The sequence below is a fragment of the Oncorhynchus tshawytscha genome, linkage group LG08, assembly GCF_018296145.1.
Source record: "Oncorhynchus tshawytscha isolate Ot180627B linkage group LG08, Otsh_v2.0, whole genome shotgun sequence".
In the NCBI taxonomy this organism is placed as follows: Eukaryota; Metazoa; Chordata; class Actinopteri; order Salmoniformes; family Salmonidae; genus Oncorhynchus; species Oncorhynchus tshawytscha.
In genome coordinates, this window is record NC_056436.1 from 63,506,626 (window position 1) to 63,532,455 (window position 25,830).

Below are 25,830 nucleotides of genomic sequence, written 5' to 3' on the forward strand. Positions count from 1 at the left end.
TGCCTTTTGCTTTGTGCTTGTTTACCAATAAGTAATGCGTTTTGTTTTGACTGTGTTTTAGTTCGGTTTATTCTGATTGATTGGATGTTCTGGTCCTGAGACTTCAGTGTGTTAGTAGAACTCAGCCCCAGGACCAGCTGGATGAGGGGACTCTTTTCTTTGCTCAGCTCTTGGCATTGCAGGGCTTGGTAATGATATGAGAAGGGGTCACTGTATTTTAGATGTTTACAAAACTTATTTGCTATTTTTGTAGCCTTTTATTATTAGTGGATATTAGCCTAATTCTTCCCTGCATGCATTGCTTGTAGTTTTCCTCTGGACATGTAGGAGAATCTTACAGAACTCTGCATGCAGGGTTTCAATGAGGTGTTTGTCCCATTGGATGAAATCTTGTTCTGTAAGTGGACCCCACACCTCGCCCCCATCAAGTTCAATTTGTTCAATAACACATACAATTTATTTTAGCCACATTTTTATTAGTATTTTAATTTGTTGTTTTTTAATGGCGGGAAAGTATTCAGACCCCTTGTCTTTTTCCACATTTTGTTAAGTTACAGCCTTATTTGAAAATGGATGAAATAAAACATAATCCTCAGCAATCCACACACAATACCCCATAATGACAGAGTGGAAACAGGTTTTTTTGTCATTTTTGCAAATGTTTTAAAAATAAAAAACAAATACCTTATTTACATAAGTATTCATACCCTATGCTTTGAGACACGAAGTTGAGCTCAGGTGCATCCTGTTCCCATTGATCATCCTTGAGATGACTGGAGTCTCCCCTGTGGTAAATTCAATTGATTGGACATGATTTGGAAAGGCACACACCTTTCTATATAAGGTCCCACAGTTGACAGTGCAAGTCAGAGCAAAAACCAAGCAACGAGGTCAAAGTAATTGTCCATAGAGCTCCGAGACAGGATTGTGTCGAGGCAGAGATCTGGGGAAGGGTACCAAAACATTTCTACATAATTGATCATCCCCAAGAATACAGTGGCCTCCATCATTCTTAAATGGAAGGAGTTTGGAACCACCAAGTCTCTTCCTAGAGCTGGCCGTCCGGCCAAACTGAGCAATCGGGGGAGAAGGGCCTTGCTCAGGGAGGTTACCAAGAAGATAATGGTGACACTGACAGAGCTCCAGAGTTCCTCTGTGGAGATGGGAGAACCTTCCAGAAGGATAACCATCTCTGCAGCTGTAATGCTCCGGGTGTCGTGGGTGTGGAGTCAAACGCAGGAGACAGAGAGTGCAATGCTGTGCGTCTTTAATAGCACCAACGCACCACAGGGTGCTCACAATAGTAACGTTCCCCAAACACAGGGAATGAAAATGTACAACGGAAAAAATCACGACCACGCACTAACACGTACCTCTACAACAGAGCCGAAGGTTACACTGAAATAATCCCGCACAACAACCAGGCGGGCCGGCTGTCTAATAAAGACAAACTAATTATACATAAACAGGTGCTACCAATAAACATACAAGGAGGGGGAGGAAAGACAATCAGTGGCAGCTAATAGGCCGGTGATGACGACCGCCGAGCGGCACCCGCCCGGGAAGGGGAACCACCCTTGGTCGGACTCGTGACAGCAGCACTCCACCAAGCAGGCCTTTATGGTAGATTGGCCAGTCGGAAGCCACTCCTCAGTAAAAGGCACGTGACACCCCGCTTGGAGTTTGTCAAAAGGCACATAAAGACTCACAGACCAAGAGAAACAAGATTCTCTGGTCTGATGAAACCAAGATCGAACTCTTTGGCTTGAATGCCAAACGTCACATCTGGAGGAAAGCTGGCACCATCCCTTCGGTGAAGTATGGTGGTAGCAGCATCATGCTGTGGGGATGTTTTTCAGCGACAGGGAGTGGGAGACTAGTCAGGATCGAGGCAAAGCTGAACGGAGCAAAGTACAGAGACAGCCTTGATGAAAACCTGCTCCAGAGTGCTCAGGACCTCAGACTGGGGCTCCCCAAATACAGGAGTGCCAAGCTTGTAGCGTCATACCCAAGAAGACTCGAGGCTGTAATCACTGCCAAAGGAGCTTCAACAAAGTACTGAGGAAATGTTCTGAATACTTATGTAAAAGTGAGATTTCAGTCTTTTTTTTTTATTTTAGGAATTTGCTAAAATTTCTTAACCTGTTTTTTCTTTGTCATTATGTGGTATTGTGTGTAGATTGATGAGGGGAAAAACAAGTCTGTAACCTAACAAAATGTGGAAAAAGTCTAAGGGTATGAATACTTTCTGAAGGCATTGTATTTTGTACCATTTGAGAACTTTGGTCTAATTGAGGGCCTGAACATTCTTATTGAGCTCCTGGTCAGCAGTTGGGGAGTCGAATGGATTTTGATTGTCCTTTTATAGCTTTTTTGAATAAATAAAACTAATTTGCATTTACAATGATGGCCTACCTGGGAACCATGGGTTAACTGCCTTGTTCAGGGGCAGACCAACAGATTTGTACCTTGTCAGCTTCAGGATTTGAACCAGCAACCTTTTGGTTACTAGCCCAACACGCTAACCACTAGGCTACCAGCCACCCCATAATCTAATCTGTTCAACTTCTGATCAATCAAATTCAATCAAATGTATTTACAAAGCCCTTTTTACATCAGCCGATGTCACAAAGTGCATGGATTTGGCATTGTTCTGCTTTTGCATCAATTTGAACGGTGTTGTAGATTGCTTTAAAATGGGTTGTCAACATGTCAACATTTTGTATCGCTAATTCCTCTCGTTTAGATTCTTTGTGGTTTTTCACATTTTGCCAGAAGTTGTTTGTGTTTATAGACTCCTCAATGAATGTCAGCTGCTTGCTGTTGTATTGTGCTTTTTTTGGTTCTGAGTGTTACGTTTATAGAGTTTTAAAGTCACAGTAATTAAGGCGTAATTCACCATTATTTGAGTCTCTGTGCTTTTGTTTGTCATCTTTCATCAGATGTTTTTGTACTGCTAGATTGATGCCTTCTTTACTGTGAGTGAATGTGGTATCCAGAAAGTTATCTAAGAGTGTTTGGATATTTTGGTTACTGGTTGCTTTCTGGTATTCTTCTGTGCTGTTTTGGGCCCATCTGTATGAATTTCTGATTTTGTACAGCTTACTGGGCTGTGTATGTGGGGTTGTTTCCATGTCTGTTCTTTTGAGGAACAACATAATTTGGCTGTGATCAGACAGAGGTGTTAGTGGCTTGACAGTGAATGAGCTGAGAGAGAAAGTGTCAATGTCTGTAATCATATAGTCTACTGTACTGTGGCCAAGAGGTGAGCAGCAGCTGAATCTCCCCAGAGTCCCCCCGTAACCTACCATTGACAAAATACAGACCCAGGCTTTGACAGAGCTGCAACAGATCCCTTCTGTTTTTGTTGATGGTGCTGTCACTGTTGTTTCTATGGGGGATGTCACAACAGTTAGAAACAGTATGGCCTGTAATAAAGCTGGTGTTCCCTGGGCCTGTAAATGGCATGCCTCTTCCTCAAGGGTGGGGAAGATCTCCCCTGAGTAAAATTGGGATTCTGAGGGGGGAGATATATATATATATATATATATATATATATATATATATATCCCCCTGACAGTTTTCTGTCAGTACAAGTCATTTTTTCAGTTTTAACCAATTGTGATATTTCCCAATTTTGAGGGGATCAAATTAGATGTTGTAGTTGGGATTTGTACCAAATGATCAGTCCTCCAGAGTCTCTGCCTCTATTGAGCTGTGATGGCACAATTACCTCTCTATAGCCTGTGGGACAGTGAGTGACAATGTCTACCTTACACCATGTCTCCTGCAGAATGATGACGTCAACATCTTGAAGAATTTTGTTGAACTCCAGTGCTAAACTCTTCAGTCCAAAGGTTGATGAGTTTAGGCCCTGAACGTTCCACATGCTAACTGATAGTGATTTCATGTTGCAAAAAGAAAGAATAGCAGTCAGAAATACAGTACTAATCAAATGTTATTGGTCACATACACGTGATTAGCAGATGTTATTGTGGGGGTTGCGAAATGCTTGTGCTCCTAGCTCCGGCAGCACAGTAATATCTAACAAGTAATATCTAGCAAATTACACAACATATACCCAATACACACAAATCTAAGTAGGAATGAATTAAGACTATATACATTTAGACGAGCAATGTCAGAGCGTAATGGACTAAGATATGGTATAGAATACAGTATATACATATGAGATGAGTAATGCAAGATTTGTAAACATTATTAAAGTGACTGGTGTTCCATTCCTTCAAGTGGACAGAGATTTCTAGTCTATGCCTATAGGCAGCAAGCAGCCTCTAATGTGCTAGTGATGACTGTTTAAGTTAACAGTCTGATGGCCTTGAGATAGAAGCTGTTTTTCAGTCTCTCGGTCCCAGCTTTGATGCCCCTGCACTGACCTTCTGGATGATAGCTGGGTGAACAGACAGTGGCTCGGGTGGTTGATGTTCATGATGATATTTTTGGCCTTCCTGTGATATCGGGTGCTGTAGGTATCCTGGAGAGAGGGTAGTTTGCCCCCGGTAATGCGTTGGGCAGACCACACCTCCCTCTGGAGAGCCTTGCGGTTTCGGGCGGTGCAGTTGCCGTACTTGCTTTCAATTGTGCATCTGTACTACTAAGCTGTTCAGAGTGAGATAAACAGGATTACAGTCAGAAATACAGTAACTACAAAGTTGTTCAGAGTGAGAAACAGCACAGTCAGAACTATAGTAACTAGAAAGTTGTTCAGAGTGAGAAACAGCACAGTCAGAACTATAGTAACTACTAAGTTGTTCAGAGTGAGAAACAGCACAGTCAGAACTATAGTAGCTACTAAGTTGTTCAGAGTGAGAAACAGGATAACAACAAACATGAGTTATCTTTTCTTTTCCTTCTTCCTAGCTGTTGTAAGGCTCTCTCCTCATGGTGGCCTTTACCTCCTCAAGAGCTGTGGTAAGGCTCTCTCCTTATTGTGGCCTTTACCTCCTCAAGCGCTGTGGTAAGGCTCTCTCCTCATGGTGGCCTTTACCTCCTCAAGAGCTGTGGTAAGGCTCTCTCCTCATTGTGGCCTTTACCTCCTCAAGCGCTGTGGTAAGGCTCTCTCCTTATTGTGGCCTTTACCTCCTCAAGCGCTGTGGTAAGGCTCTCTCCTCATGGTGGCCTTTACCTCCTCAAGAGCTGTGGTAAGGCTCTCTCCTTATTGTGGCCTTTACCTCCTCAAGCGCTGTGGTAAGGCTCTCTCCTCATTGTGGCCTTTACCTCCTCAAGCGCTGTGGTAAGGCTCTCTCCTCATTGTGGTCTTTACCTCCTCAAGCACTGTGGTAAGGCTCTCTCCTCATTGTGGCCTTTACCTCCTCAAGCGCTGTGGTAAGGCTCTCTCCTCATTGTGGCCTTTACCTCCTCAAGCCCTGTGGTAAGGCTCTCTCTCAGCTCCTGGACAAGTTCTTTAGCTGGGTCCTGCACTGGTTGATCTGGTCCTGTAGAAGCTCTGTGTCTGGGCTGAAGGGGGTGTAGCAGGGGGCTGCTATTTTAGCTCAGTAACTCATACATCTAACAGAGCCAGCCTCTCTCAGCAGACTGATGGTGGTGTGGTCTTGGCTCTGGTGGTTGTAGACGAGCAGGGGGAGGGGGGCTAGGATAGACCTGTTGGTGGATCTGTGTTTGTGCTCCTGCTGTTGGAGTACCTGAGGTGAGGTTGGTGTGCTGTCCTGGTGCATGACAGTGCTGTTCTCGTACTCGGTTACCGTCAGAAACCCGTTTTCCTGGTCCTTTTCGCTGTCCTCAAATGTATATTTTCCTTCCCTTGCAGATGCCTTTCTTTGTTGTATAGCTGAAATGCCTGGTTCCAGCTGCATACCAGGCAGTAGTGTGGTCTGTGTAAAATAATAGGTTTGTAACAGTCCTGTTGGGTGAGCAGTCGGCAAACACATTTTCCGGGTTCTCCCTCTGCATTCTGTGTTTAAAATTGATTATTTTCTTTTCTGAATTGATTTCTGCTGGAAATTTAGAAAATGGGGGTGCTGCTTGCTGTGCCGCAGTGGCCATGTTGCTATGGTTACCACCAGTAAACAGTTGGAGCTAGCCAGTAAGCTAGCTGACAAATTTGAATTTAGCTAGCTAGCACAATTAAGATTGACAGAGTGTGAGTTAAAAGAGCAGTCTTTCCCTTCTGTGTTGATCTTCAGTTGAACAATTTGATTGCCTATATATTTTTTTGTACAAAAGCTGAATCATTTACACACATCCAGGTACTTTCCTCAGGTGCTGAAGTTGAAAGTAAACTCATGGAAAACAGAAAGGAAAACGCTGTACACTGCTGCTCATTCTCCCAGGTGATACTTATTTATGACAACGTTTCGACCCTTAGTTCTTCATCAGGCATCCTAAGGTCGAAACATTATTATAAATAAAATCATCTGGGAGCATGAGCAGCAGTGTCCAGTGTTTCCTCTCCATTTTCGAAATATTTGTTTTGCTAATTTAATCCTGTAACACCTACAAACTACTGTGATTATGTCACACCTACAGTGGTTATATCACACCGACTGTGATTATGTCACACCTACTGTGATTATGTCACACCTACAGTGGTTATGTCACACCTACTGTGGTTATGTCACACCTACTGTGGTTATGTCACACCTACTGTGGTTATGTCACACCTACAGTGGTTATGTCACACCTACTGTGGTTATGTCACACCTACAGTGGTTATATCACACCGACTGTGATTATGTCACACCTACTGTGATTATGTCACACCTACAGTGGTTATGTCACACCTACTGTGATTATGTCACACCTACTGTGGTTATGTCACACCTACTGTGGTTATGTCACACCTACTGTGGTTATGTCACACCTACAGTGGTTATGTCACACCTACTGTGATTATGTCACACCTACAGTGGTTATGTCACACCTACAGTGGTTATATCACACCTACTGTGATTATGTCACACCTACAGTGGTTATATCACACCTACTGTGATTATGTCACACCTACAGTGGTTATGTCACACCTACAGTGGTTATGTCACACCTACAGTGGTTATGTCACACCTACAGTGATTATGAAACATCTACAGTGGTTATATCACACCTACTGTGCTTAGGCCACACCTACGGTGGTTAGGTCACACCTACATCCTACCAGGGTTGTCACGCCTGCAGCCTACGGGGGTTGTGTCACGCCTGCAACCTACGGGGGTTGTGTCATGCCTGCAACCTATGGGGGTTGTGTCACACCTACCGGGGGTTATGTCACAAATACCGGGGATTATACCACACCGATGGGGGTTATGCCACACCTACGGGGGTTATTTCACACCTACATTGATGTCACTCCTACAACCTACAGTGGTTATGTCACTCCTACAGTGGTTATGTCACTCCTACAGTGGTTATATCACTCCTACAGTGGTTATTTCGAACCTACAGTGGTTGTGTCGCACCTACCGTTATGTCACACCTACAGGGATTATGTTACACCTACATTGGTTATTTCACATATACATTGGTTATGTCACATCTACAGGGATTATGTTACACCTACATTGGTTATTTCACATATACATTGGTTATGTCACATCTACAGGGATTATGTTACACCTACATTGATTATTTCACATATACAGTAGTTATGTCACACCTACATTGATTATGTTACACCTACAATCTACAGTGGTTATGTCACACCTACAGGGTTTATGTCACACCTTCAGTGTTTATGTCACACCTACAGGGATTATGTTACACCTACATTGGTTATTTCACATATACATTGGTTATGTCACATCTACAGGGATTATGTTACACCTACATTGATTATTTCACATATACATTGGTTATGTTACACCTACATTGGTTATTTCACATATACATTGGTTATGTTACACCTACATTGGTTATTTCACATATACATTGGTTATGTCACACCTACAGGGATTATGTTACACCTACATTGGTTATTTCACATATACATTGGTTATGTCACATCTACAGGGATTATGTTACACCTACATTGATTATTTCACATATACATTGGTTATGTTACACCTACATTGGTTATTTCACATATACAGTAGTTATGTCACACCTACATTGATTATGTTACACCTTCAGTGTTTATGTCACACCTACAGGGATTATGTCACACCTACAACCTACAGTAGTTATGTCGCACCTACAGTGGTTATGTCGTGCCTACAGTGGTTATGTCGCACATACTGTGGTTATGTCGCACCTACAACCTACAGTGGTTATGTCACACATACCTTGGTTATGTCGCACCTACAACCTACAGTGGTTATGTCGCGCCTACAACCTACAGTGGTTATGTCACACATACCGTGTTTATGTCACACCTACAACCTACAGTGGTTATGTCACACCTACAGTGATTATGTTACACCTACAAACTACAGTGATTGTTACACCTACAACCTACAGTGGTTATGTCGCACATACGGTGGTTGTCGCGCCTACAGTGGTTATGTCACGCCTACAGTGGTTATGTCACGCCTACAGTGGTTGTCGCGCCTACAGTGGTTGTCGTGCCTACAGTGGTTGTCGCGCCTACAGTGGTTGTCGCGCCTACAGTGGTTATGTCGTGCCTACAGTGGTTATGTTGAACATACAACCTACAGTGATTATGTTACACCTACAACCTACAGTGATTATGTTACACCTACAACCTACAGTGGTTATGTCACACCTACAACCTACAATGGTTATGTCGCACCTACAGTGGTTGTCGCGCCTACAGTGGTTATGTCGCGCCTACAGTGGTTATGTCGCGCCTACAGTGGTTATGTCGCGCCTACAGTGGTTATGTCGCGCCTACAGTGGTTATGTCGCGCCTACAGTGGTTATGTCGCGCCTACAGTGGTTATGTCGCGCCTACAGTGGTTATGTCGCGCCTACAGTGGTTATGTTACAACTCATTACCTATCATATTACCTGTCATTGAAAAGGTAAGATCAGGGAAAACGTTGTTACAGGAAAAGGTCAGAGGTTCAGTGTTGCTGTGTTGCTGTGTTGCTGCATCCTCGTCAGTGCTTGGACTATGTGTTCACATGAAGGCCTTGGATAGAGCCAGTGATCTGGCTATTCTCAGTACAGCGGTTAAACTGTTATGCAGTGGTTAGTGTGTGTGTGCGTGCGAGTCCTCAGCACAGAGAGGAGTGGAGAGCTTGTCTTATTGGTTAGATTTCCATGTGAACCCATGTGTGCTCATGTTATGGCTGCAGGCTCAGTAATATTCCACATTTCAGACATCGGAGGAAGGAGGAAGCAACATAGGAATCATCAACAGCATTATGTCTGCTCTGCTGTCCTGTAGCCATTGCCCAGCCTATGTGATACACATTGTGTTACGTGGATTTAACTAGTGCCCAATCTTTTCCTGTTCAGGTCATGTGATCAGGAAACACTCCTGGGCCTAAGTGTTTGCATTGTGTTGAGTTGTGTTGTACATTTCAAATGTCTTCTGTTTACTTACTTTTGATTTCCTGCATGCTCTGGTTTAGTCTGAATAGTCCTGATATTTTGCATTGATCAGGGGTAGACGAATGTGCTCACACTGTACTGACAAATTGTACTTGTGAAAAAAAGCCCCCACTGCATTGTTGGAATGGTCAGTACTTATCAGTACTCTGTTGTTGCCTCCTCACTAATCCACCACTACAGATGCTCTGTTATGGAGACAGAATTTACCAGAATTATTCCACATGAAACTGCTGTGCAATTCATCTGGTCCAACTTTTGTGTACCATATCAAACAAGCCTTAAAATGTCTTCCTAACAATCTGTTTTTTTCCCTCTCTTTTTTTTGTCTTTCTCTCCGCCATCCCTCTCCCTCTGAATGGACCTCCTCTACATGGATAACAGGTAAGAAACGTTTACTTTTCTAAATGTTGTTTGCAAAGCACACACACAATGATCTTCACTGGATCAGGAACAACAACAGTAACTAAGGCAGTAGGTGTCAGTTACTGTGTCTCAAACTCACAAGTAGACAATACTCTATCGACAGAGTCACTGGGACAATTTAAGGCCATCTATCTCTCTGTCTCACTCTCGCTTCCTCTGTCTCTCTGTCTCTCTCTCTCTTTCCTGCTCTCTCTTTCTTATCCACTCCCTCTTTCCTTCTCTCTCTCTCTTTCTCTCTTTCCCAATGCATTTTCTCTCTCCATTGTTCCCCCTTCCAGACAGCAACTATTTTGTATCTTGCTTTGTAAATCTCCAAAGAAAGTATGCATCAATGCAAACTCTATCTTTTGAAAGTAGCTTTGTATTACAAAACAAATAAAGTAGAGTTCCAATTAACAGCCCCAGTGGTGGTCTTAAAACAGTGTTATAATTTCAGTGTGCGCAATGCACTTCTAGACCTACTTTCATCTGGCATTAATATTTATACCACTGCTTCCTGATCTGGGGCCACCAACCGAAACATGTGGTTTGTGCCTACGTAACATGTGGTTTGTGCCTACGTAACATGTGGTTTGTGCCTACGTAACACGTGGTTTGTGCCTACGTAACATGTGGTTTGTGCCTACGTAACATGTGGTTTGTGCCTACGTAACACGTGGTTTGTGCCTACGTAACATGTGGTTTGTGCCTACGTAACATGTGGTTTGTGCCTACGTAACACGTGGTTTGTGCCTACGTAACACGTGGTTTGTGCCTACGTAACACGTGGTTTGTGCCTACGTAACACGTGGTTTGTGCCTACGTAACATGCAAATGCCTTGCTCTGTGCCAGCCAGATGGCCTACCTGTGTAGGAATGGTTTCTGGACCACACATATCAGTCTCTGTGACTGTGTGTGATGTGTACACTACATTGGCACATTTTTGTGTGTTATGGATTTCAAACGTGGCAATATTTTGTTACACACTGTAGTTGTACATGTGCATCATTAGCTTGGGTGCTTGACTGCAGTTGTAAGGTCAGAATGCTCAAATCAACCCTACTCCTGAGTACACCCAAACCAAGCTCTCCTGTCTGTCTGCAGTCATCTGGCATGTGAGCAGCACAAACAACTCCTGCCTACAACTCAACCAAACAACTGTTTCTCTTATTGTCTTTAACACTAGCACTTCCTCCAACCGCGAGTGAGTACATAATCATTTTTTTATTGCGTGTATCTACCGACGGCCTGTACAGGTCCGGAAATAGACATCTGTTGTTTTGTTATTTTTGTTTTACTCTGTCTGTAAACACACTGGATGATTCAGAATCCATTGAAGAACTTGATTGATTCATTGACGAGAGATACTTACAAACTCAAAGAAACATGTCACTGGTTTCGGAGGATTCAAGCATTGTTAAGGACAACCAACCAAATCAACAAAACAAACCAAAACCAGGTTGGCCAATAGGTATCAACGATGGAACCAAACCATCCCCAAGCAAGAGGGCAGCGATGGGGAGAGGTTTACTGATATGGATGTTGACTTGTTAAAATCCATCAATGAAAGGCTTGCCAAACTTGATGTATTGGATATATTACGAGAGGACGTCAATGCATTATGTGCCCGTCTAGAATTCAGCCAACGTCAGATTGATGATCTAAGGAAAGAGAACACAGAGCTGAAAGGTACTGTAGACTCTATTCATGGAAAGGTGGAGGTGGTGCAAAGGGAGAACAAACCATTAAAGAAACCCTGCTTGATGTACAGTGTCCATCAATGCGGGACAATCTAATATGTTCAGGGATCCCGGAGAATGACAACAGCAGAGGCTGTGAGGACACAGTCCGAGACTTTATGTCAACTCAACTGAAACTGCCCACTGATGTTGTGCGTAATGCCACTTTCTCCAGAGTCCATAGAATAGGCAAGGCCTCTGGAAATAGGCCCCGGGATATTATTGCATGTTTTGATAAATTTAAGCAAAAGAAAATGACGAAGAGCAGGGACAAAGAACTCAGAAACACTGATTTTGGAATGAATGATCACTTCCCCACCGAGATCAATGACAGGAGAAAAACACTGTATCCCATCATGAAGGAAAAGCGTTGCCTGAATCAACGAGTCTCCATGGTGATGGATAAACTTTATATCGACGGGCAACTGTATCAGGACTCTAGAGTAACTCTGGCTATTTTAATCCAACTGTATCAGGACTCTAGAGTAACTCTGGCTATTTTAATCCAACTGTATCAGGACTCTAGAGTAACTCTGGCTATTTTAATCCAACTGTATCAGGACTCTAGAGTAACTCTGGCTATTTTAATCCAACAGTATCAGGACTCTAGAGTAACTCTGGCTATTTTAATCCAACTGTATCAGGACTCTAGAGTAACTCTGGCTATTTTAATCCAACTGTATCAGGACTCTAGAGTAACTCTCTGGCTATTTTAATCCAACTGTATCAGGACTCTAGAGTAACTCTGGCTATTTTAATCCAACTGTATCAGGACTCTAGAGTAACTCCCTGGCTATTTTAATCCAACTCTATCAGGACTCTAGAGTAACTCTGGCTATTTTAATCCAACTGTATCAGGACTCTAGAGTAACTCCCTGGCTATTTTAATTTAATGTTCAAATTTGAGTTTGTGTTGTAGTGTATCATGACAACTTCACCTAATGAATACATGCTCTATTGATCTCCACTATAATGAATACATGCTCCATTGATCTCCACTATAATGAATACATGAGTTACACATGGAGTAAACAATTAACAAGTCAATAACACAGTAGAAAAAAAAGGGGGAAAAATGATGGGCAAATGAACATTCATGGATATAATGTACTTAGAAGGGACAGGAATAGGAATGGTGGGGGTGTAGCACTGTATATTCAGAATCATAAACCTTTTAAGAGGAGGGATGACCTTAATGTAGGTCAAATAGAGGCACTATGGGCTCAAGTACATCTGCCTCACCAGGCATCCATATTGGTAGGATGTGTGTATAGGACACCTTAGAGCTAGGAGGTCTATCTGGATGACTAATGTACTGGGTTTGATTAGGCCACAGATAGCAACACAGATGTATTTATCTTGGGTTTCAAGGAGGTAGCATTGAATTGGGTACAGTCATATCTAACTGTCAGGAAACAGTCCACCTATATCAATGGTTCATTTTCTTCCCCTTATGCTTTAAACTGTGGAATACCACAGGATAGCTGCCTTGGGCCACTTCTTTACTTAATATATACCAATGACCTTCCTTATGCCTCATCTGAAACTCAAGCTACTATATTTGCAGATGATACTACAATTTATACAGCAAGACAATCAGTTCAACAGGTACAGCAAGCTCAACAAGTAGATTTGGAAAATATCAGGGAGTGGATTTGCCGGAACAAACTTGTTTTAAACACCAAGAAAATCTAAGTTTTGTTGGTCTGTTCGACCAGGAAAAGGCCAACACAGCATGGGATACAATTAAGTATGGGGGGAGTACAAATTGAGGAAGTGTCAGAAAGCAAACTACTAGGAGTGCAGCTAGACAACTACTTATCATGGTCATCTCAAATAACTCATTTTTGTAAAAAAATATATATATATACAACTGCATGCATGATCAGAAGGATAGCTAAATATTTACCAGGAAAGATTCTTAAGCAATTAACCTAAGCATTAATTGGGAGTCAGGTGATCTACTGTTCTGTGGTCTGGGAAAATGCATCAGCAAGTGAAATTAGGAGGCTGCAGATTTCACAGAACAAAGCAGCAAGGATTGTTTTAAGGTGGAGATATGGTTCTTCTGTTGTAGTCATGCTCAATGCTCTTGGTTGGTCATCAATCAACAAGGTAATTGAAAAAAAACATGCTTATTTCATAATATACACAATTTAAATCGGCCAAACTTTATTCACAACAGTATTCAGTTGGTAAGAGACAGACATTCAGTAAATACTAGGAACAGATTGTCCACCATCAGTGTGTTATCGGGACAGAAAAGAGAGAGGCAAAATCACATTTAGATTTAAGGCAATAAAGAAATTGAATCATTTATCTGAGCAAACCAGAAACCTTTCAATATATAAATTCAAACAACTTTAAAACCATTTAAATATAATAGATAGGAATGTTGTGCTGGACTATGGTAGATGAAGAATCAATATATATTTTTAGACTGTTATTTATCTGGTCAATATTTTTGTATATTATGTCTGTTTGTAATAGTGTGTCATATGTGAAATTGTGCTCGTATTATAAATTGTATTTTAATGTTTAAGGACTCTTGGAAGTCCAAATGAGGACTTAAAGTGATCCTAATAAAATAAAATGATATAACAGATTTGTAGGGAGGGAGGGAGGGAGGTGGATAGAGTGGGTTGTGTGTTCTCACTGTAATTTTGTAATGAAGTGTTCAGAAACTGTCTGCACAATGACTTTGCTATGTTAGAAGGGAACCTGTGTTTTGCTGGGTTTTCTCTGTTCATAAATACACTGTGAGTGTAATAGACATCAGTATTCTATACTCTGGTTGCTTATTGCCCTCCAGTGGTGGTTGTTTAGTATCAAACCAGCATTTACCATGTCAGGGGCACACTCACATGGATTCTCTGACCCACTTGACAACACAATTCATAAGCATGCTGTTTTACTAACAAGTCCATGTTATTAAGTAAAACAGGAAACAGAAAATGATCTGACAGCTCCCATTAGAGTCCCATTAGACAGTGCTGTGTGTACCTTTCTATCCCTTCACACAACCCTGATGTTTTAAACCCTAAGATGTGGCTGCCTACACCAGACACTTCTGTTTCATGATGTATGAAACAGCATTGGCCAAAGATTTAAATAGAGGGTTCATAGGCCTGTGACGTTTAAAAAATATTAATCATTTTGCCTTTAATTTATTAACAGGGAGTCAAACTGAGACCATGGTCTCTTTCACAGATGAGCCCTGAATTGACATCAATACACTTCCAATTTTGTCAGTTAATAGTCGGGGTCCGGAATATAATAATTGGTATACTTCAAATTGACCAGAACTAAGACCAAAAAGAGATTGTGTTTGAAAATAACAATAATTTCATACCTTGATTACATTGAGACACGACCACATAGCTTGTGTCTATTTGATTAATTAATGGGTTTACTTGGGAACAGATTTCCTAAGTTAAACTTCTTTTTCGTTGTGATTTTACAGTCTTCTTTGACCCCAAAATAAAATCATTAAACTACTTTAACATTACAAAAAACTTCGGGTGGCCAAAACGGTCACTCACTGAATCTCCGGAGTTAGCCATCCCTGAGACCGAGTCTGGTATCTCGTTCGTCTCGTCTGTCGTTTTGCACACTCACTCTGAGTGGTGCTGTTGTCCAAGAGACCTATCTCAGCTCAGACGCATATAACTGCTGTTACAAAGTAACGTACGTCAGTGACAAGACCAAGCGAGGATCATTGCGCACAACGCCATCGAAGGCATTTTAACGGAGTAAAAGCAACAATATCTTATTGAGACAAATATATCTCAAACGTTGGCATTTTTGTTGCATAGGACTTTTGGATTGCATCATATTTGCCAGTTTTGGGTAACGTTATGGATATTTTTGGGAGAACGGGCGCAGGAGAGGCTTTGAAGCGCACAGGCTGGGGTTTGAGATGGCAAGTGCGAGTCTCCATTTTGCTTGTCTGCGTACTGAGTGCGGTGAATGGACAGATTCGATATTCTATACCAGAGGAGATGAGAAAGGGCTTGTTTGTAGGAGATGTGGCGAAAGACCTTGGTTTGGACATAAAGAGACTTATTTCAGGTCGGGCGCAGTTAGTTATAGACGGTAATAACCAATATGTAGAGCTGAATCCGAACAAAGGACATTTGGTTGTGAAAGAAAGGATTGACAGGGAGAAACTGTGCGGTCAGAAATCTCCGTGTAGTTTCAGTCTAGAGATTGTCTTAGAAAATCCGCTTGAATTATTTTCGATTACTATCGAAATTCAAGACATAAACGACCATGCCCCAGCGTTTTCGAAGAAAGAACTGAATTTAGAAATCAGTGAATCTGCACCTATAGGGACCGTGTTCTTGCTAGACAGTGCCGCGGACCCTGACGTAGGTATCAACTCCCTTCACAGCTATTCTCTAAAACCAACTGATAATTTTGTTATCAAACAGCATAGTCGAGCCGACGGCAGTAAATACGCAGAGATGGTGTTGCAGTCTGGACTTGACCGTGAAAAACAGAGCGAACACTCCCTGATACTAACTGCAGTCGATGGTGGGGACCCACAGAGAACTGGAACCGTTAAGATACATATTACTGTTCTAGACGCAAACGACAATGCACCTATATTTACTGAGTCTTTGTACAAAGCCACTGTTATAGAACACTCGCTGGGAGGCACAGCTGTAGCAAAAGTAAGTGCCATCGATGCAGATCAAGGGTATAACGGAAATGTGACGTATTCCTTCACACATATGGATGAGGGTACCCCGCCCTTGTTCAATATAGATCCCTATACCGGGGAGATTAAAGTAACTGGTGCCATAGATTACGAAACTGTTCAGAATTACGAGATACACATTCAAGCTAAAGACCCATGGGGTCTGACAAGTGTGAGTAAATTAAATATTGATATCCTAGACGTGAATGATAACACTCCGATCATAACCATGACATCGTTTTCGGGTAAAATCGCAGAAGATGCTATCCCTGGTACAGTTGTGGCATTGATAAGTGTCCAGGATGTAGACTCTGGTAAAAACGGACAGGTGCGTTTAAACATCAACGAAAATCTCCCTTTTAAGATAAAGACGTCTCTTAGAAACTACTACACATTGGTAACTGAGAAGGGCTTAGACCGGGAGAAAGTTTCTAGCTACAACATTACCCTCATTGCCACCGATGAAGGTTTACCTCAGTTATCAAGCATGAACACTGTCGTTTTAGACATCACTGATGTTAATGACAACGCACCAGCTTTTAGTAAAAATGTGTATAGCACGTACATTATGGAAAACAATTCTCCCCGCGTTTCAGTGGTTGCTATTCAAGCGACGGATCCAGATAGGGCTCAAAACGCACTTATATCTTACTATCTAATTGACAGTGAGCTAAACGGAAACCCAGTCTCCACCTATTTCTCAATTAACTCTGAGAACGGTGTAATTCATTCAGTGCGCTCACTGGATTATGAACAGGTTAAGGAGTTCAAAATACACGTCAAAGCTCAAGACGGAGGCTCGCCACCGCTTAGCAGTAATACAACTGTTCTGATATATGTTAAAGATCAGAACGACAACGCGCCTCAGGTTCTGTACCCAGTCCAGACTAGCAGCTCTCTGGTGGCTGAAATGGTGCCCCGTTCAGCAGATGTGGGATATCTTGTCACTAAAGTGGTGGCTGTTGATGTGGACTCTGGACAGAATGCCTGGCTCTCGTATAAACTGCAGAAAGCGACAGACAGGGCGCTGTTTGAAGTGGGCTTACAGAATGGAGAAATAAGAACTATACGCCAAGTCACTGATAAAGATGCTGTTAAACAAAGGCTCACTGTTGTAGTGGAGGACAACGGGCAGCCCTCTCGTTCAGCTACAGTCAATGTTAACGTGGCGGTGGCGGACAGCTTCCCTGAAGTGCTCTCGGAGTTCACTGACTTTACGCACGACAAGGAGTACAATGACAACCTGACTTTTTACTTAGTTTTGGCTTTGGCTGTAGTCTCATTTCTGTTCATCACATGTTTAGTGGTTATTATATCAGTGAAAATATACCGATGGAGACAGTCTCGCGTCCTCTATCACTCCAATCTCCCGGTTATTCCGTATTATCCACCGCGTTACGCAGACACTTTGGGGACAGGAACTCTACAGCACGTGTACAATTACGAGGTGTGCAGGACGACTGACTCCAGAAAGAGTGACTGTAAGTTCGTCAGACCCTGTAGTCAGAACGTACTGATAATGGACCCCAGTTCTACAGGGACGATGCAGCGGATGCAGAGTGAACAGAACATCCTGGATGAACCAGACTCTCCACTAAGGGTGAGTTTATTGAAGCAAATTAATTGTTGCCATTTTTATTTTTTACTAATTGACAAATATTTTTTCCGGAGCTTCGGTGCTCGTTTTTCTCAGCATCTCTCTCTTTTTTTATTTTCTTTTGGTTTATGAAATATTGTACATTTTTTAGCAACAAAAACAATAGTTGTAGGTCAGCTAATTGATACAACGTGACGTTGTCAGGCTATTTCAGAAATACAAAATGTGGGGACAGCACATATTTCGTCTTTATAGCGAGCATAGGTGCTCCGCTCACTCATACCTTGCATGCATTTCCTATTTTCAATCACTGGCTGCTGAACAAGTGTTATTTTTCTGTGAAGTAGACCTGCGTAAAAATCCTTAGGCTGAACAGCATACAGCTTTTTCAAGCTTTTAGGTAGTTGGTAAAACACAATGACTAGACAGAGAGCACAAATGTGGAAATATACGCACTATATTTCCATAACACTCAAGCGATCTGTCTCTGTCCACGGTCCTGGTGCTGAACCCTCAGACGTTGCTTTTCGCTGTTAGTTATACATTTCCTTATTTCGGTCTTCCTGTGTAGTTGTCTATATACATTTTTTTTCTTCCCGAAGCACAATAAAAACTTAAGTTTTCAATGCTTGTTTTTATCTATGACATCGTACCTTGCATGGGCTGTGCGTTATTGAATGCAGGTTGACGTTTTGGTGCATGTGAAACATGTGGATTGTGTAGTTTCTGCAGAGCGTTTGCGGTGTTTGGACTCTGAGTGCCGCTGTTGATCGGTGACGGCCTCTACACGTCAATTCTGTCTCTGGGTGGCGCATTAGCCCATCCTATATTCGCTCTTACTGATCGACGCACACAGAGCTCTTCGTATAAACGTCCTCACGGATTATTTTCATTTATTTCTCTGGGAAATACTGTTGCTTTTTTCTATTTTTGCGTGGATGTACTGATGATCGATATTATATAATCAAAAGAAGGAAATATTGGGGTGATCTGATTTTATTCAGTGGAATGGGTAACTGGAGATCGACTGACCGCAGAGGCCGGTGGCAAGTACTGTTTTTCTTTCTTTGTCTGAGCGCCCTAGATTCTGTAACTGGACAGGCACGATATTCCATACCAGAGGAGCAGTCAGAGGGGTCGATCGTTGGAAACATTGGTAGAGATTTGGGTTTGGAGGTGAAGAGACTAGTGTCCGGTAAAGCTCGCATTATAACAAAAGGAGGAGCGCGACAGTATGTAGATCTGAACCGAGACAAAGGGCTTCTCGTTGTTAAAGAGAGAATCGACCGAGAGGAGCTCTGCGGACCGACTACGCCTTGTAGCTTCAGCTTTGAGCTTATCATAGAAAACCCCATTCAGTTATATCGAGTTACAGTAGAGGTTCGTGACATTAACGATAACACCCCGTCCTTTCCGAAGGATGAAATACATTTCAAAATCAGTGAATCTGCCGTGTCTGGGGCACGATTTTCTCTGGAGAGCGCCGTTGACCCTGACGTTGGTGTTAACAGTATACAGAATTATTCTCTAAGACCGAAAGATAATTTCAAATTAGAGGTACACAGCCAAGCCGATGGTGGTAAATACATTGAGATGGTTTTGCAAACCCCCCTTGACAGAGAGGAACAGGAGACTCTGTCTCTGATGCTTATTGCTACTGACGGAGGCGAGCCTCAGAGGACTGGAACTGTCCGCATCCATATTACCGTGCTGGATGCCAATGATAATGCGCCAGTATGTGGTCAACCCGTTTATAAAACAGACGTTAAGGAGAGCTCCCCAAAAGGGACTTTGATAACCACCGTTAGCGCAGACGATGCAGACCAAGGGGTGAATGGAGAGGTCACTTTCTCCATCGCTCATGTTGCTAAAGAGGCGAAGGAGCTGTTTGAGCTCGACGTGGATACTGGAGAGATTAAGGTGGTAGGAAGACTGGATTTTGAAAAATCAAGAAATTATCAGTTAAATGTTCAGGCGAGCGACCACGGAGGGTTTACTGATACGTGTAAAGTTGTCATTCAAATTATTGATGAGAACGATAATGTCCCCACAATACAACTCATGTCACATTCTAACTCGATTCCCGAGGACTCTCCCCCTGGTACCACTGTGGCTGTTATTAATGTTGAGGACGTAGACTCAGACGGCAACGGTGTTGTTCTTTGCTATATTAACGCAGATATTCCGTTCAAAATAGAGTCATCGTTAACCGATTATTATACAATAGTCACTGATAGCACATTGGATAGAGAAACCGTGTCTGAGTACAACGTCACCATTACAGTTTCAGATGAAGGGACTCCGCCTCTCTCCAGCAATAAGAGCATAACTGTTAAAGTATCAGATGTGAATGATAACCCACCCAAGTTTGATCAACCTGTATATAGTAAGTCTATTCAGGAAAACAATTCGCCAGGGTTTTCTATATTCTCAGTGAGAGCGAGTGATGCTGACTGGGGTCAAAATGCCCGCGTCTCCTACTTTCTCGATGATAAACAAGTTAACGGGGTGACTGCTTCCTCTGTTGTCTCAGTAAATTCAGAAAATGGCGCCATCCATGCTGTTAGGTCATTCGATTATGAACAAATCAAGTCGTTTCAATTCAACGTCACTGCCCGTGATGGAGGGTCTCCACCTCTCAGTTCAGTGGTCGCTGTTAGAATATTAGTCCAGGACCAGAATGACAACGCGCCTCAGGTTCTGTATCCAGTCCAGACTAGCAGCTCTCTGGTGGCTGAAATGGTGCCTCGTTCAGCAGATGTGGGATATCTTGTCACTAAAGTGGTGGCTGTTGATGTGGACTCTGGACAGAATGCCTGGCTCTCGTATAAACTGCAGAAAGCGACAGACAGGGCGCTGTTTGAAGTGGGCTTACAGAATGGAGAAATAAGAACTATACGCCAAGTCACTGATAAAGATGCTGTGAAACAAAGGCTCACTGTTGTAGTGGAGGACAACGGGCAGCCCTCTCGTTCAGCTACAGTCAATGTTAACGTGGCGGTGGCGGACAGCTTCCCTGAAGTGCTCTCGGAGTTCACTGACTTTACGCACGACAAGGAGTACAATGACAACCTGACTTTTTACTTAGTTTTGGCTTTGGCTGTAGTCTCATTTCTGTTCATCACATGTTTAGTGGTTATTATATCAGTGAAAATATACAGATGGAGACAGTCTCGCGTTCTCTATCACTCCAATCTCCCGGTTATTCCGTATTATCCACCGCGTTACGCAGACACTTTGGGGACAGGAACTCTACAGCACGTGTACAATTACGAGGTGTGCAGGACGACTGACTCCAGAAAGAGTGACTGTAAGTTCGTCAGACCCTGTAGTCAGAACGTACTGATAATGGACCCCAGTTCTACAGGGACGATGCAGCGGATGCAGAGTGAACAGAACATCCTGGATGAACCAGACTCTCCACTAGAGGTGAGTTTGTTGTGGCAAAGCCATTGTCTTGCAGTTTAAAAAAAAAACGTTCTATTTTCAGCTGTTTTATTCTGGAGAATCAAGGCTCCTTTTCTCATCATCTCTCTTCTTTTTGGTAAATCAAAGGTTTTGTGTATATATATTTTTTGTAAGGAAGTCAAACATGGGTTTTGGTCAGCTCTGATTTGTGTAGTATGCCTGTTGAATTTCCAGCAAAATAATTTCAAACAGAATATAAAAGCTAAGTGATAGAACGGTTGTAGCTTTGTCCGGCTTTTTTAGCACGACCTCAATGTGGACAGCGTATGTTTTGTCTTGATAGGGAGCATAGGACTGTTCCGCTCACTACAGTGTATGCATTGCCTCCTTTTAACTGTTGACTTCTGAACGAGTGTAATTGTATGTGATTTAGGCCTACTTCATGCGTTAAAATGATTAGGCTAAACAGTATACAGTTCTCAAACTTTTAGGTTGTAGGTAAAACACTATTGCATTGATGATTATTTCCTGAGAGGAAAGATCACATATTAATTGGGAAGATTACATGTGCAACATACGCACTGTCGCTGTCCACTTCCCTGGTGTTGAAGCCTTAGACCGTTGTTGTTAGGTGGTGCTTATGTTTATAGTAGCCTGACACATTCTAAAATATATTCGATTAGTTTATACAAATTCAAAAAATTATCCTATTTTGTAGCTATTGTGAATTATATTTTTCCTAAAGCACATTGTAAATGCTGTTGTTGTCAATGCTCGGTTTTGCATTAACATCTTATCTGTCTTGCGCTGTGCGTCATTGATTATTGGTTGAAGTTTTGTGTAATACATTTGGATACTGTAGCATCGTTTCTATAGTGCGTTTGCCGTGTTCGGACTCTGAGTGCCGCTGTTGATCAATGATAGTCTCTACAGGTTATTCATCTCTCTGGGTGGCGCAGTGGCCCATCCTATATTCTCTGTTACTGATCGACGCACACAGAGACCTTTTCAAACGGACGGAGAGCTCTTGGTATTAACGTCCTCGCGGATTATTTTATTTCGTTTCACTGGGAAATACAGTCGATTATTTTTTAAATCATTTTTGGATGTGCTGATGATCGATATTATACAACCAAAAACAGTAAATATACGGATAATCTGTTTTTATTCGGTGGAATGGGTGATTGGTGTACGACAGGGCGCAGAGGCGGGTGGCAAGTACTGTTTTACATTCTTTGTCTGAGCGCCCTAGATTCTGTAACTGGGCAGGCACGATATTCCATACCAGAGGAGCAGTCAGAGGGGTCGATCGTTGGAAACATTGGTAGAGATTTGGGTTTGGAGGTGAAGAGACTAGTGTCCGGTAAAGCTCGCATTATAACAAAAGGAGCGCGACAGTATGTAGATCTGAACCGAGACAAAGGGCTCCTCGTTGTTAAAGAGAGAATCGACCGAGAGGAGCTCTGCGGACAGACTACGCCTTGTAGCTTCAGCTTTGAGCTTATCATAGAAAACCCCATTCAGTTATATCGAGTTACAGTAGAGGTTCGTGACATTAACGATAACACCCCGTCCTTTCCAAAGGATGAAATCAATTTGGAAATCAGCGAAAATGCCGTCTCCGGGGCGCGCTTTTCTCTGGAGAGCGCCGTTGACCCTGACGTTGGTGTTAACAGTATACAGAATTATTCTCTAAGACCGAAAGATAATTTCAAATTAGAGGTACACAGCCAAGCCGATGGTGGTAAATACATTGAGATGGTTTTGCAAACCCCCCTAGACAGAGAGGAACAGGAGACTCTGTCTCTGATGCTTATTGCTACTGACGGAGGCGAGCCTCAGAGGACTGGAACTGTCCGCATCCATATTACCGTGCTGGATGCCAATGATAATGCGCCAGTATGTGGTCAACCCGTTTATAAAACAGACGTTAAGGAGAGCTCCCCAAAAGGGACTTTGATAACCACCGTTAGCGCAGACGATGCAGACCAAGGGGTGAATGGAGAGGTCACTTTCTCCATCGCTCATGTTGCTAAAGAGGCGAAGGAGCTGTTTGAGCTTAATGTGGATACAGGGGAAATCAAATTGGTAGGAAACCTGGATTTTGAAAAGACAAAAAACTATCAATTAAACGTGAAAGCGAGGGACCAAGGAGGGTTTACGGATACTTGTAAGGTTGTCATTCAAATTATTGATGAGAACGATAATGTCCCCACAATACAACTCATGTCACATTCTAACTCGATTCCCGAGGACTCTCCCCCTGGTACCACTGTAGCTGTTATTAATGTTGAGGACGCAGACTCAGACGGCAACGGTGTCGTTCTTTGCTATATTAACGCAGATATTCCGTTCAAAATAGAGTCATCGTTAACCGATTATTATACAATAGTCACTGATAGCACATTGGATAGAGAAACCGTGTCTGAGTACAACGTCACCATTACAGTTTCAGATGAAGGGACTCCGCCTCTCTCCAGCAATAAGAGCATAACTGTTAAAGTATCAGATGTGAATGATAACCCACCCAAGTTTGATCAACCTGTATATAGTAAGTCTATTCAGGAAAACAATTCGCCAGGGTTTTCTATATTCTCAGTGAGAGCAAGTGATGCTGACTGGGGTCAAAATGCCCGCGTCTCCTACTTTCTCGATGATAAACAAGTTAACGGTGTGACTGCTTCCTCTGTTGTCTCAGTAAATTTAGAAAATGGCGCCATCCATGCTGTTAGGTCATTCGATTATGAACAAATCAAGTCGTTTCAATTCAACGTCACTGCCCGTGATGGAGGGTCTCCACCTCTCAGTTCAGTGGTCGCTGTTAGAATATTAGTCCAGGACCAGAACGACAACGCGCCTCAGGTTCTGTATCCAGTCCAGACTAGCAGCTCTCTGGTGGCTGAAATGGTGCCTCGTTCAGCAGATGTGGGCTATCTTGTCACTAAAGTGGTGGCTGTTGATGTGGACTCTGGACAGAATGCCTGGCTCTCGTATAAACTGCAGAAAGCGACAGACAGGGCACTGTTTGAAGTGGGCTTACAGAATGGAGAAATAAGAACTATACGCCAAGTCACTGATAAAGATGCTGTGAAACAAAGGCTCACTGTTGTAGTGGAGGACAACGGGCAGCCCTCTCGTTCAGCTACAGTCAATGTTAACGTAGCGGTGGCGGACAGCTTCCCTGAAGTGCTCTCGGAGTTCACTGACTTTACGCACGACAAGGAGTACAATGACAACCTGACTTTTTACTTAGTCTTGGCTTTGGCTGTAGTCTCATTTCTGTTCATCACATGTTTAGTGGTTATTATATCAGTGAAAATATACAGATGGAGACAGTCTCGCGTTCTCTATCATTCCAATCTCCCGGTTATTCCGTATTATCCACCGCGTTACGCAGACACTTTGGGGACAGGAACTCTACAGCACGTGTACAATTACGAGGTGTGCAGGACGACTGACTCCAGAAAGAGTGACTGTAAGTTCGTCAGACCCTGTAGTCAGAACGTACTGATAATGGACCCCAGTTGTACAGGGACGATGCAGCGGATGCAGAGTGAACAGAACATCCTGGATGAACCAGACTCTCCACTAGAGGTGAGTTTGTTGTGGCAAAGCCATTGTCTTGCAGTACATTTGAAAAAAATCGTTATTTCAGCTGTTTTGTTCTGGAGACTCGAGGCTCATTTTTCTCATCATCTCTCTTCTTTTTGGTAAATCAAAGGTTATGTATATATTTTTTTGTAACGAAGTCAGAAATGTTTTTTTTGGTCTGCTTTGCTTTTGTGTAGTATGCCTGCTGATTTTCCATAAAATAATTTCAGTGTGTAAAAGCTAAGTGATTAGAACGAACGGTTTTCCGTTGTCCGGCTTTTTTAGCACGACCTCAATGTGGACAACGTCTGTTTTGTCTTGATAGCGAGCATAGGACTGTTCCGCTCACTACAGTGTGCCTCCTTTTAACTGTTGTCTTTTGAACGAGTGTAATTGTATGTGATTTAGGCCTACTTCATGCGTTAAAATGATTAGGCTAAACAGTATAAAGTTCTCAAACTTTTAGGTTGTAGGTAGAACACTATTGCATTGATGATTAGTTCCTGAGAGGAAAGATCACATTAATTGGGTAGATTACATGTGCAACATACGCACTGTCGCTGTCCACTTCCCTGGTGTTGAAGCCTTAGACCGTTGTTGTTAGGTGGTGCTTATGTTTATAGTAGCCTGACACATTCTAAAATACATTCGATTAGTTTATACGGTTTTTTAAAATTCTATTTTGTAGCTATTGTGAATTATATTTTTCCTAAAGCACATTGTAAATGCTGTAGTTGTCAATGCTCCGTTTTGCATTAACATCTTAGCTGTCTTGCGCTGTGCGTCATTGATTATTGGTTGACGTTTTGTGTAATACATTTGGATACTGTAGCATCGTTTCTTTAGTGCGTTTGCCATGTTCGGACTCTGAGTGCCGCTGTTGATCAATGATAGTCTCTAC

General features: G+C 42.5%; 4 protein-coding genes across 9 annotated transcripts in view; all 4 read left to right on the plus strand.

Annotated features, from left to right (window-relative positions):
* The window catches only part of LOC112242181 (protocadherin gamma-C5-like), a 238,377-nt gene that overhangs the window by 96,792 nt on the left and 115,755 nt on the right, over positions 1 to 25,830 (plus strand). The window lies entirely within an intron of this gene.
* Positions 15,346 to 18,094, plus strand: LOC121846917 (protocadherin beta-16-like). The gene has a single exon (XM_042325800.1). It carries the CDS (start codon positions 15,489 to 15,491, stop codon positions 18,060 to 18,062), a length of 2,574 nt encoding a protein of 857 aa, XP_042181734.1. The 5' UTR covers positions 15,346 to 15,488; the 3' UTR covers positions 18,063 to 18,094.
* On the plus strand, positions 18,745 to 21,690 carry LOC121846977 (protocadherin beta-16-like). The gene is made up of 2 exons (XM_042326213.1): positions 18,745 to 21,359; positions 21,682 to 21,690. Exons 1-2 carry the CDS (start codon positions 18,939 to 18,941, stop codon positions 21,688 to 21,690), a joined length of 2,430 nt encoding a protein of 809 aa, XP_042182147.1. The 5' UTR covers positions 18,745 to 18,938.
* Positions 22,270 to 25,298, plus strand: LOC112256985 (protocadherin beta-16-like). Its single transcript, XM_042326214.1, has 2 exons — positions 22,270 to 24,932; positions 25,215 to 25,298. Exons 1-2 carry the CDS (start codon positions 22,515 to 22,517, stop codon positions 25,296 to 25,298), a joined length of 2,502 nt encoding a protein of 833 aa, XP_042182148.1. The 5' UTR covers positions 22,270 to 22,514.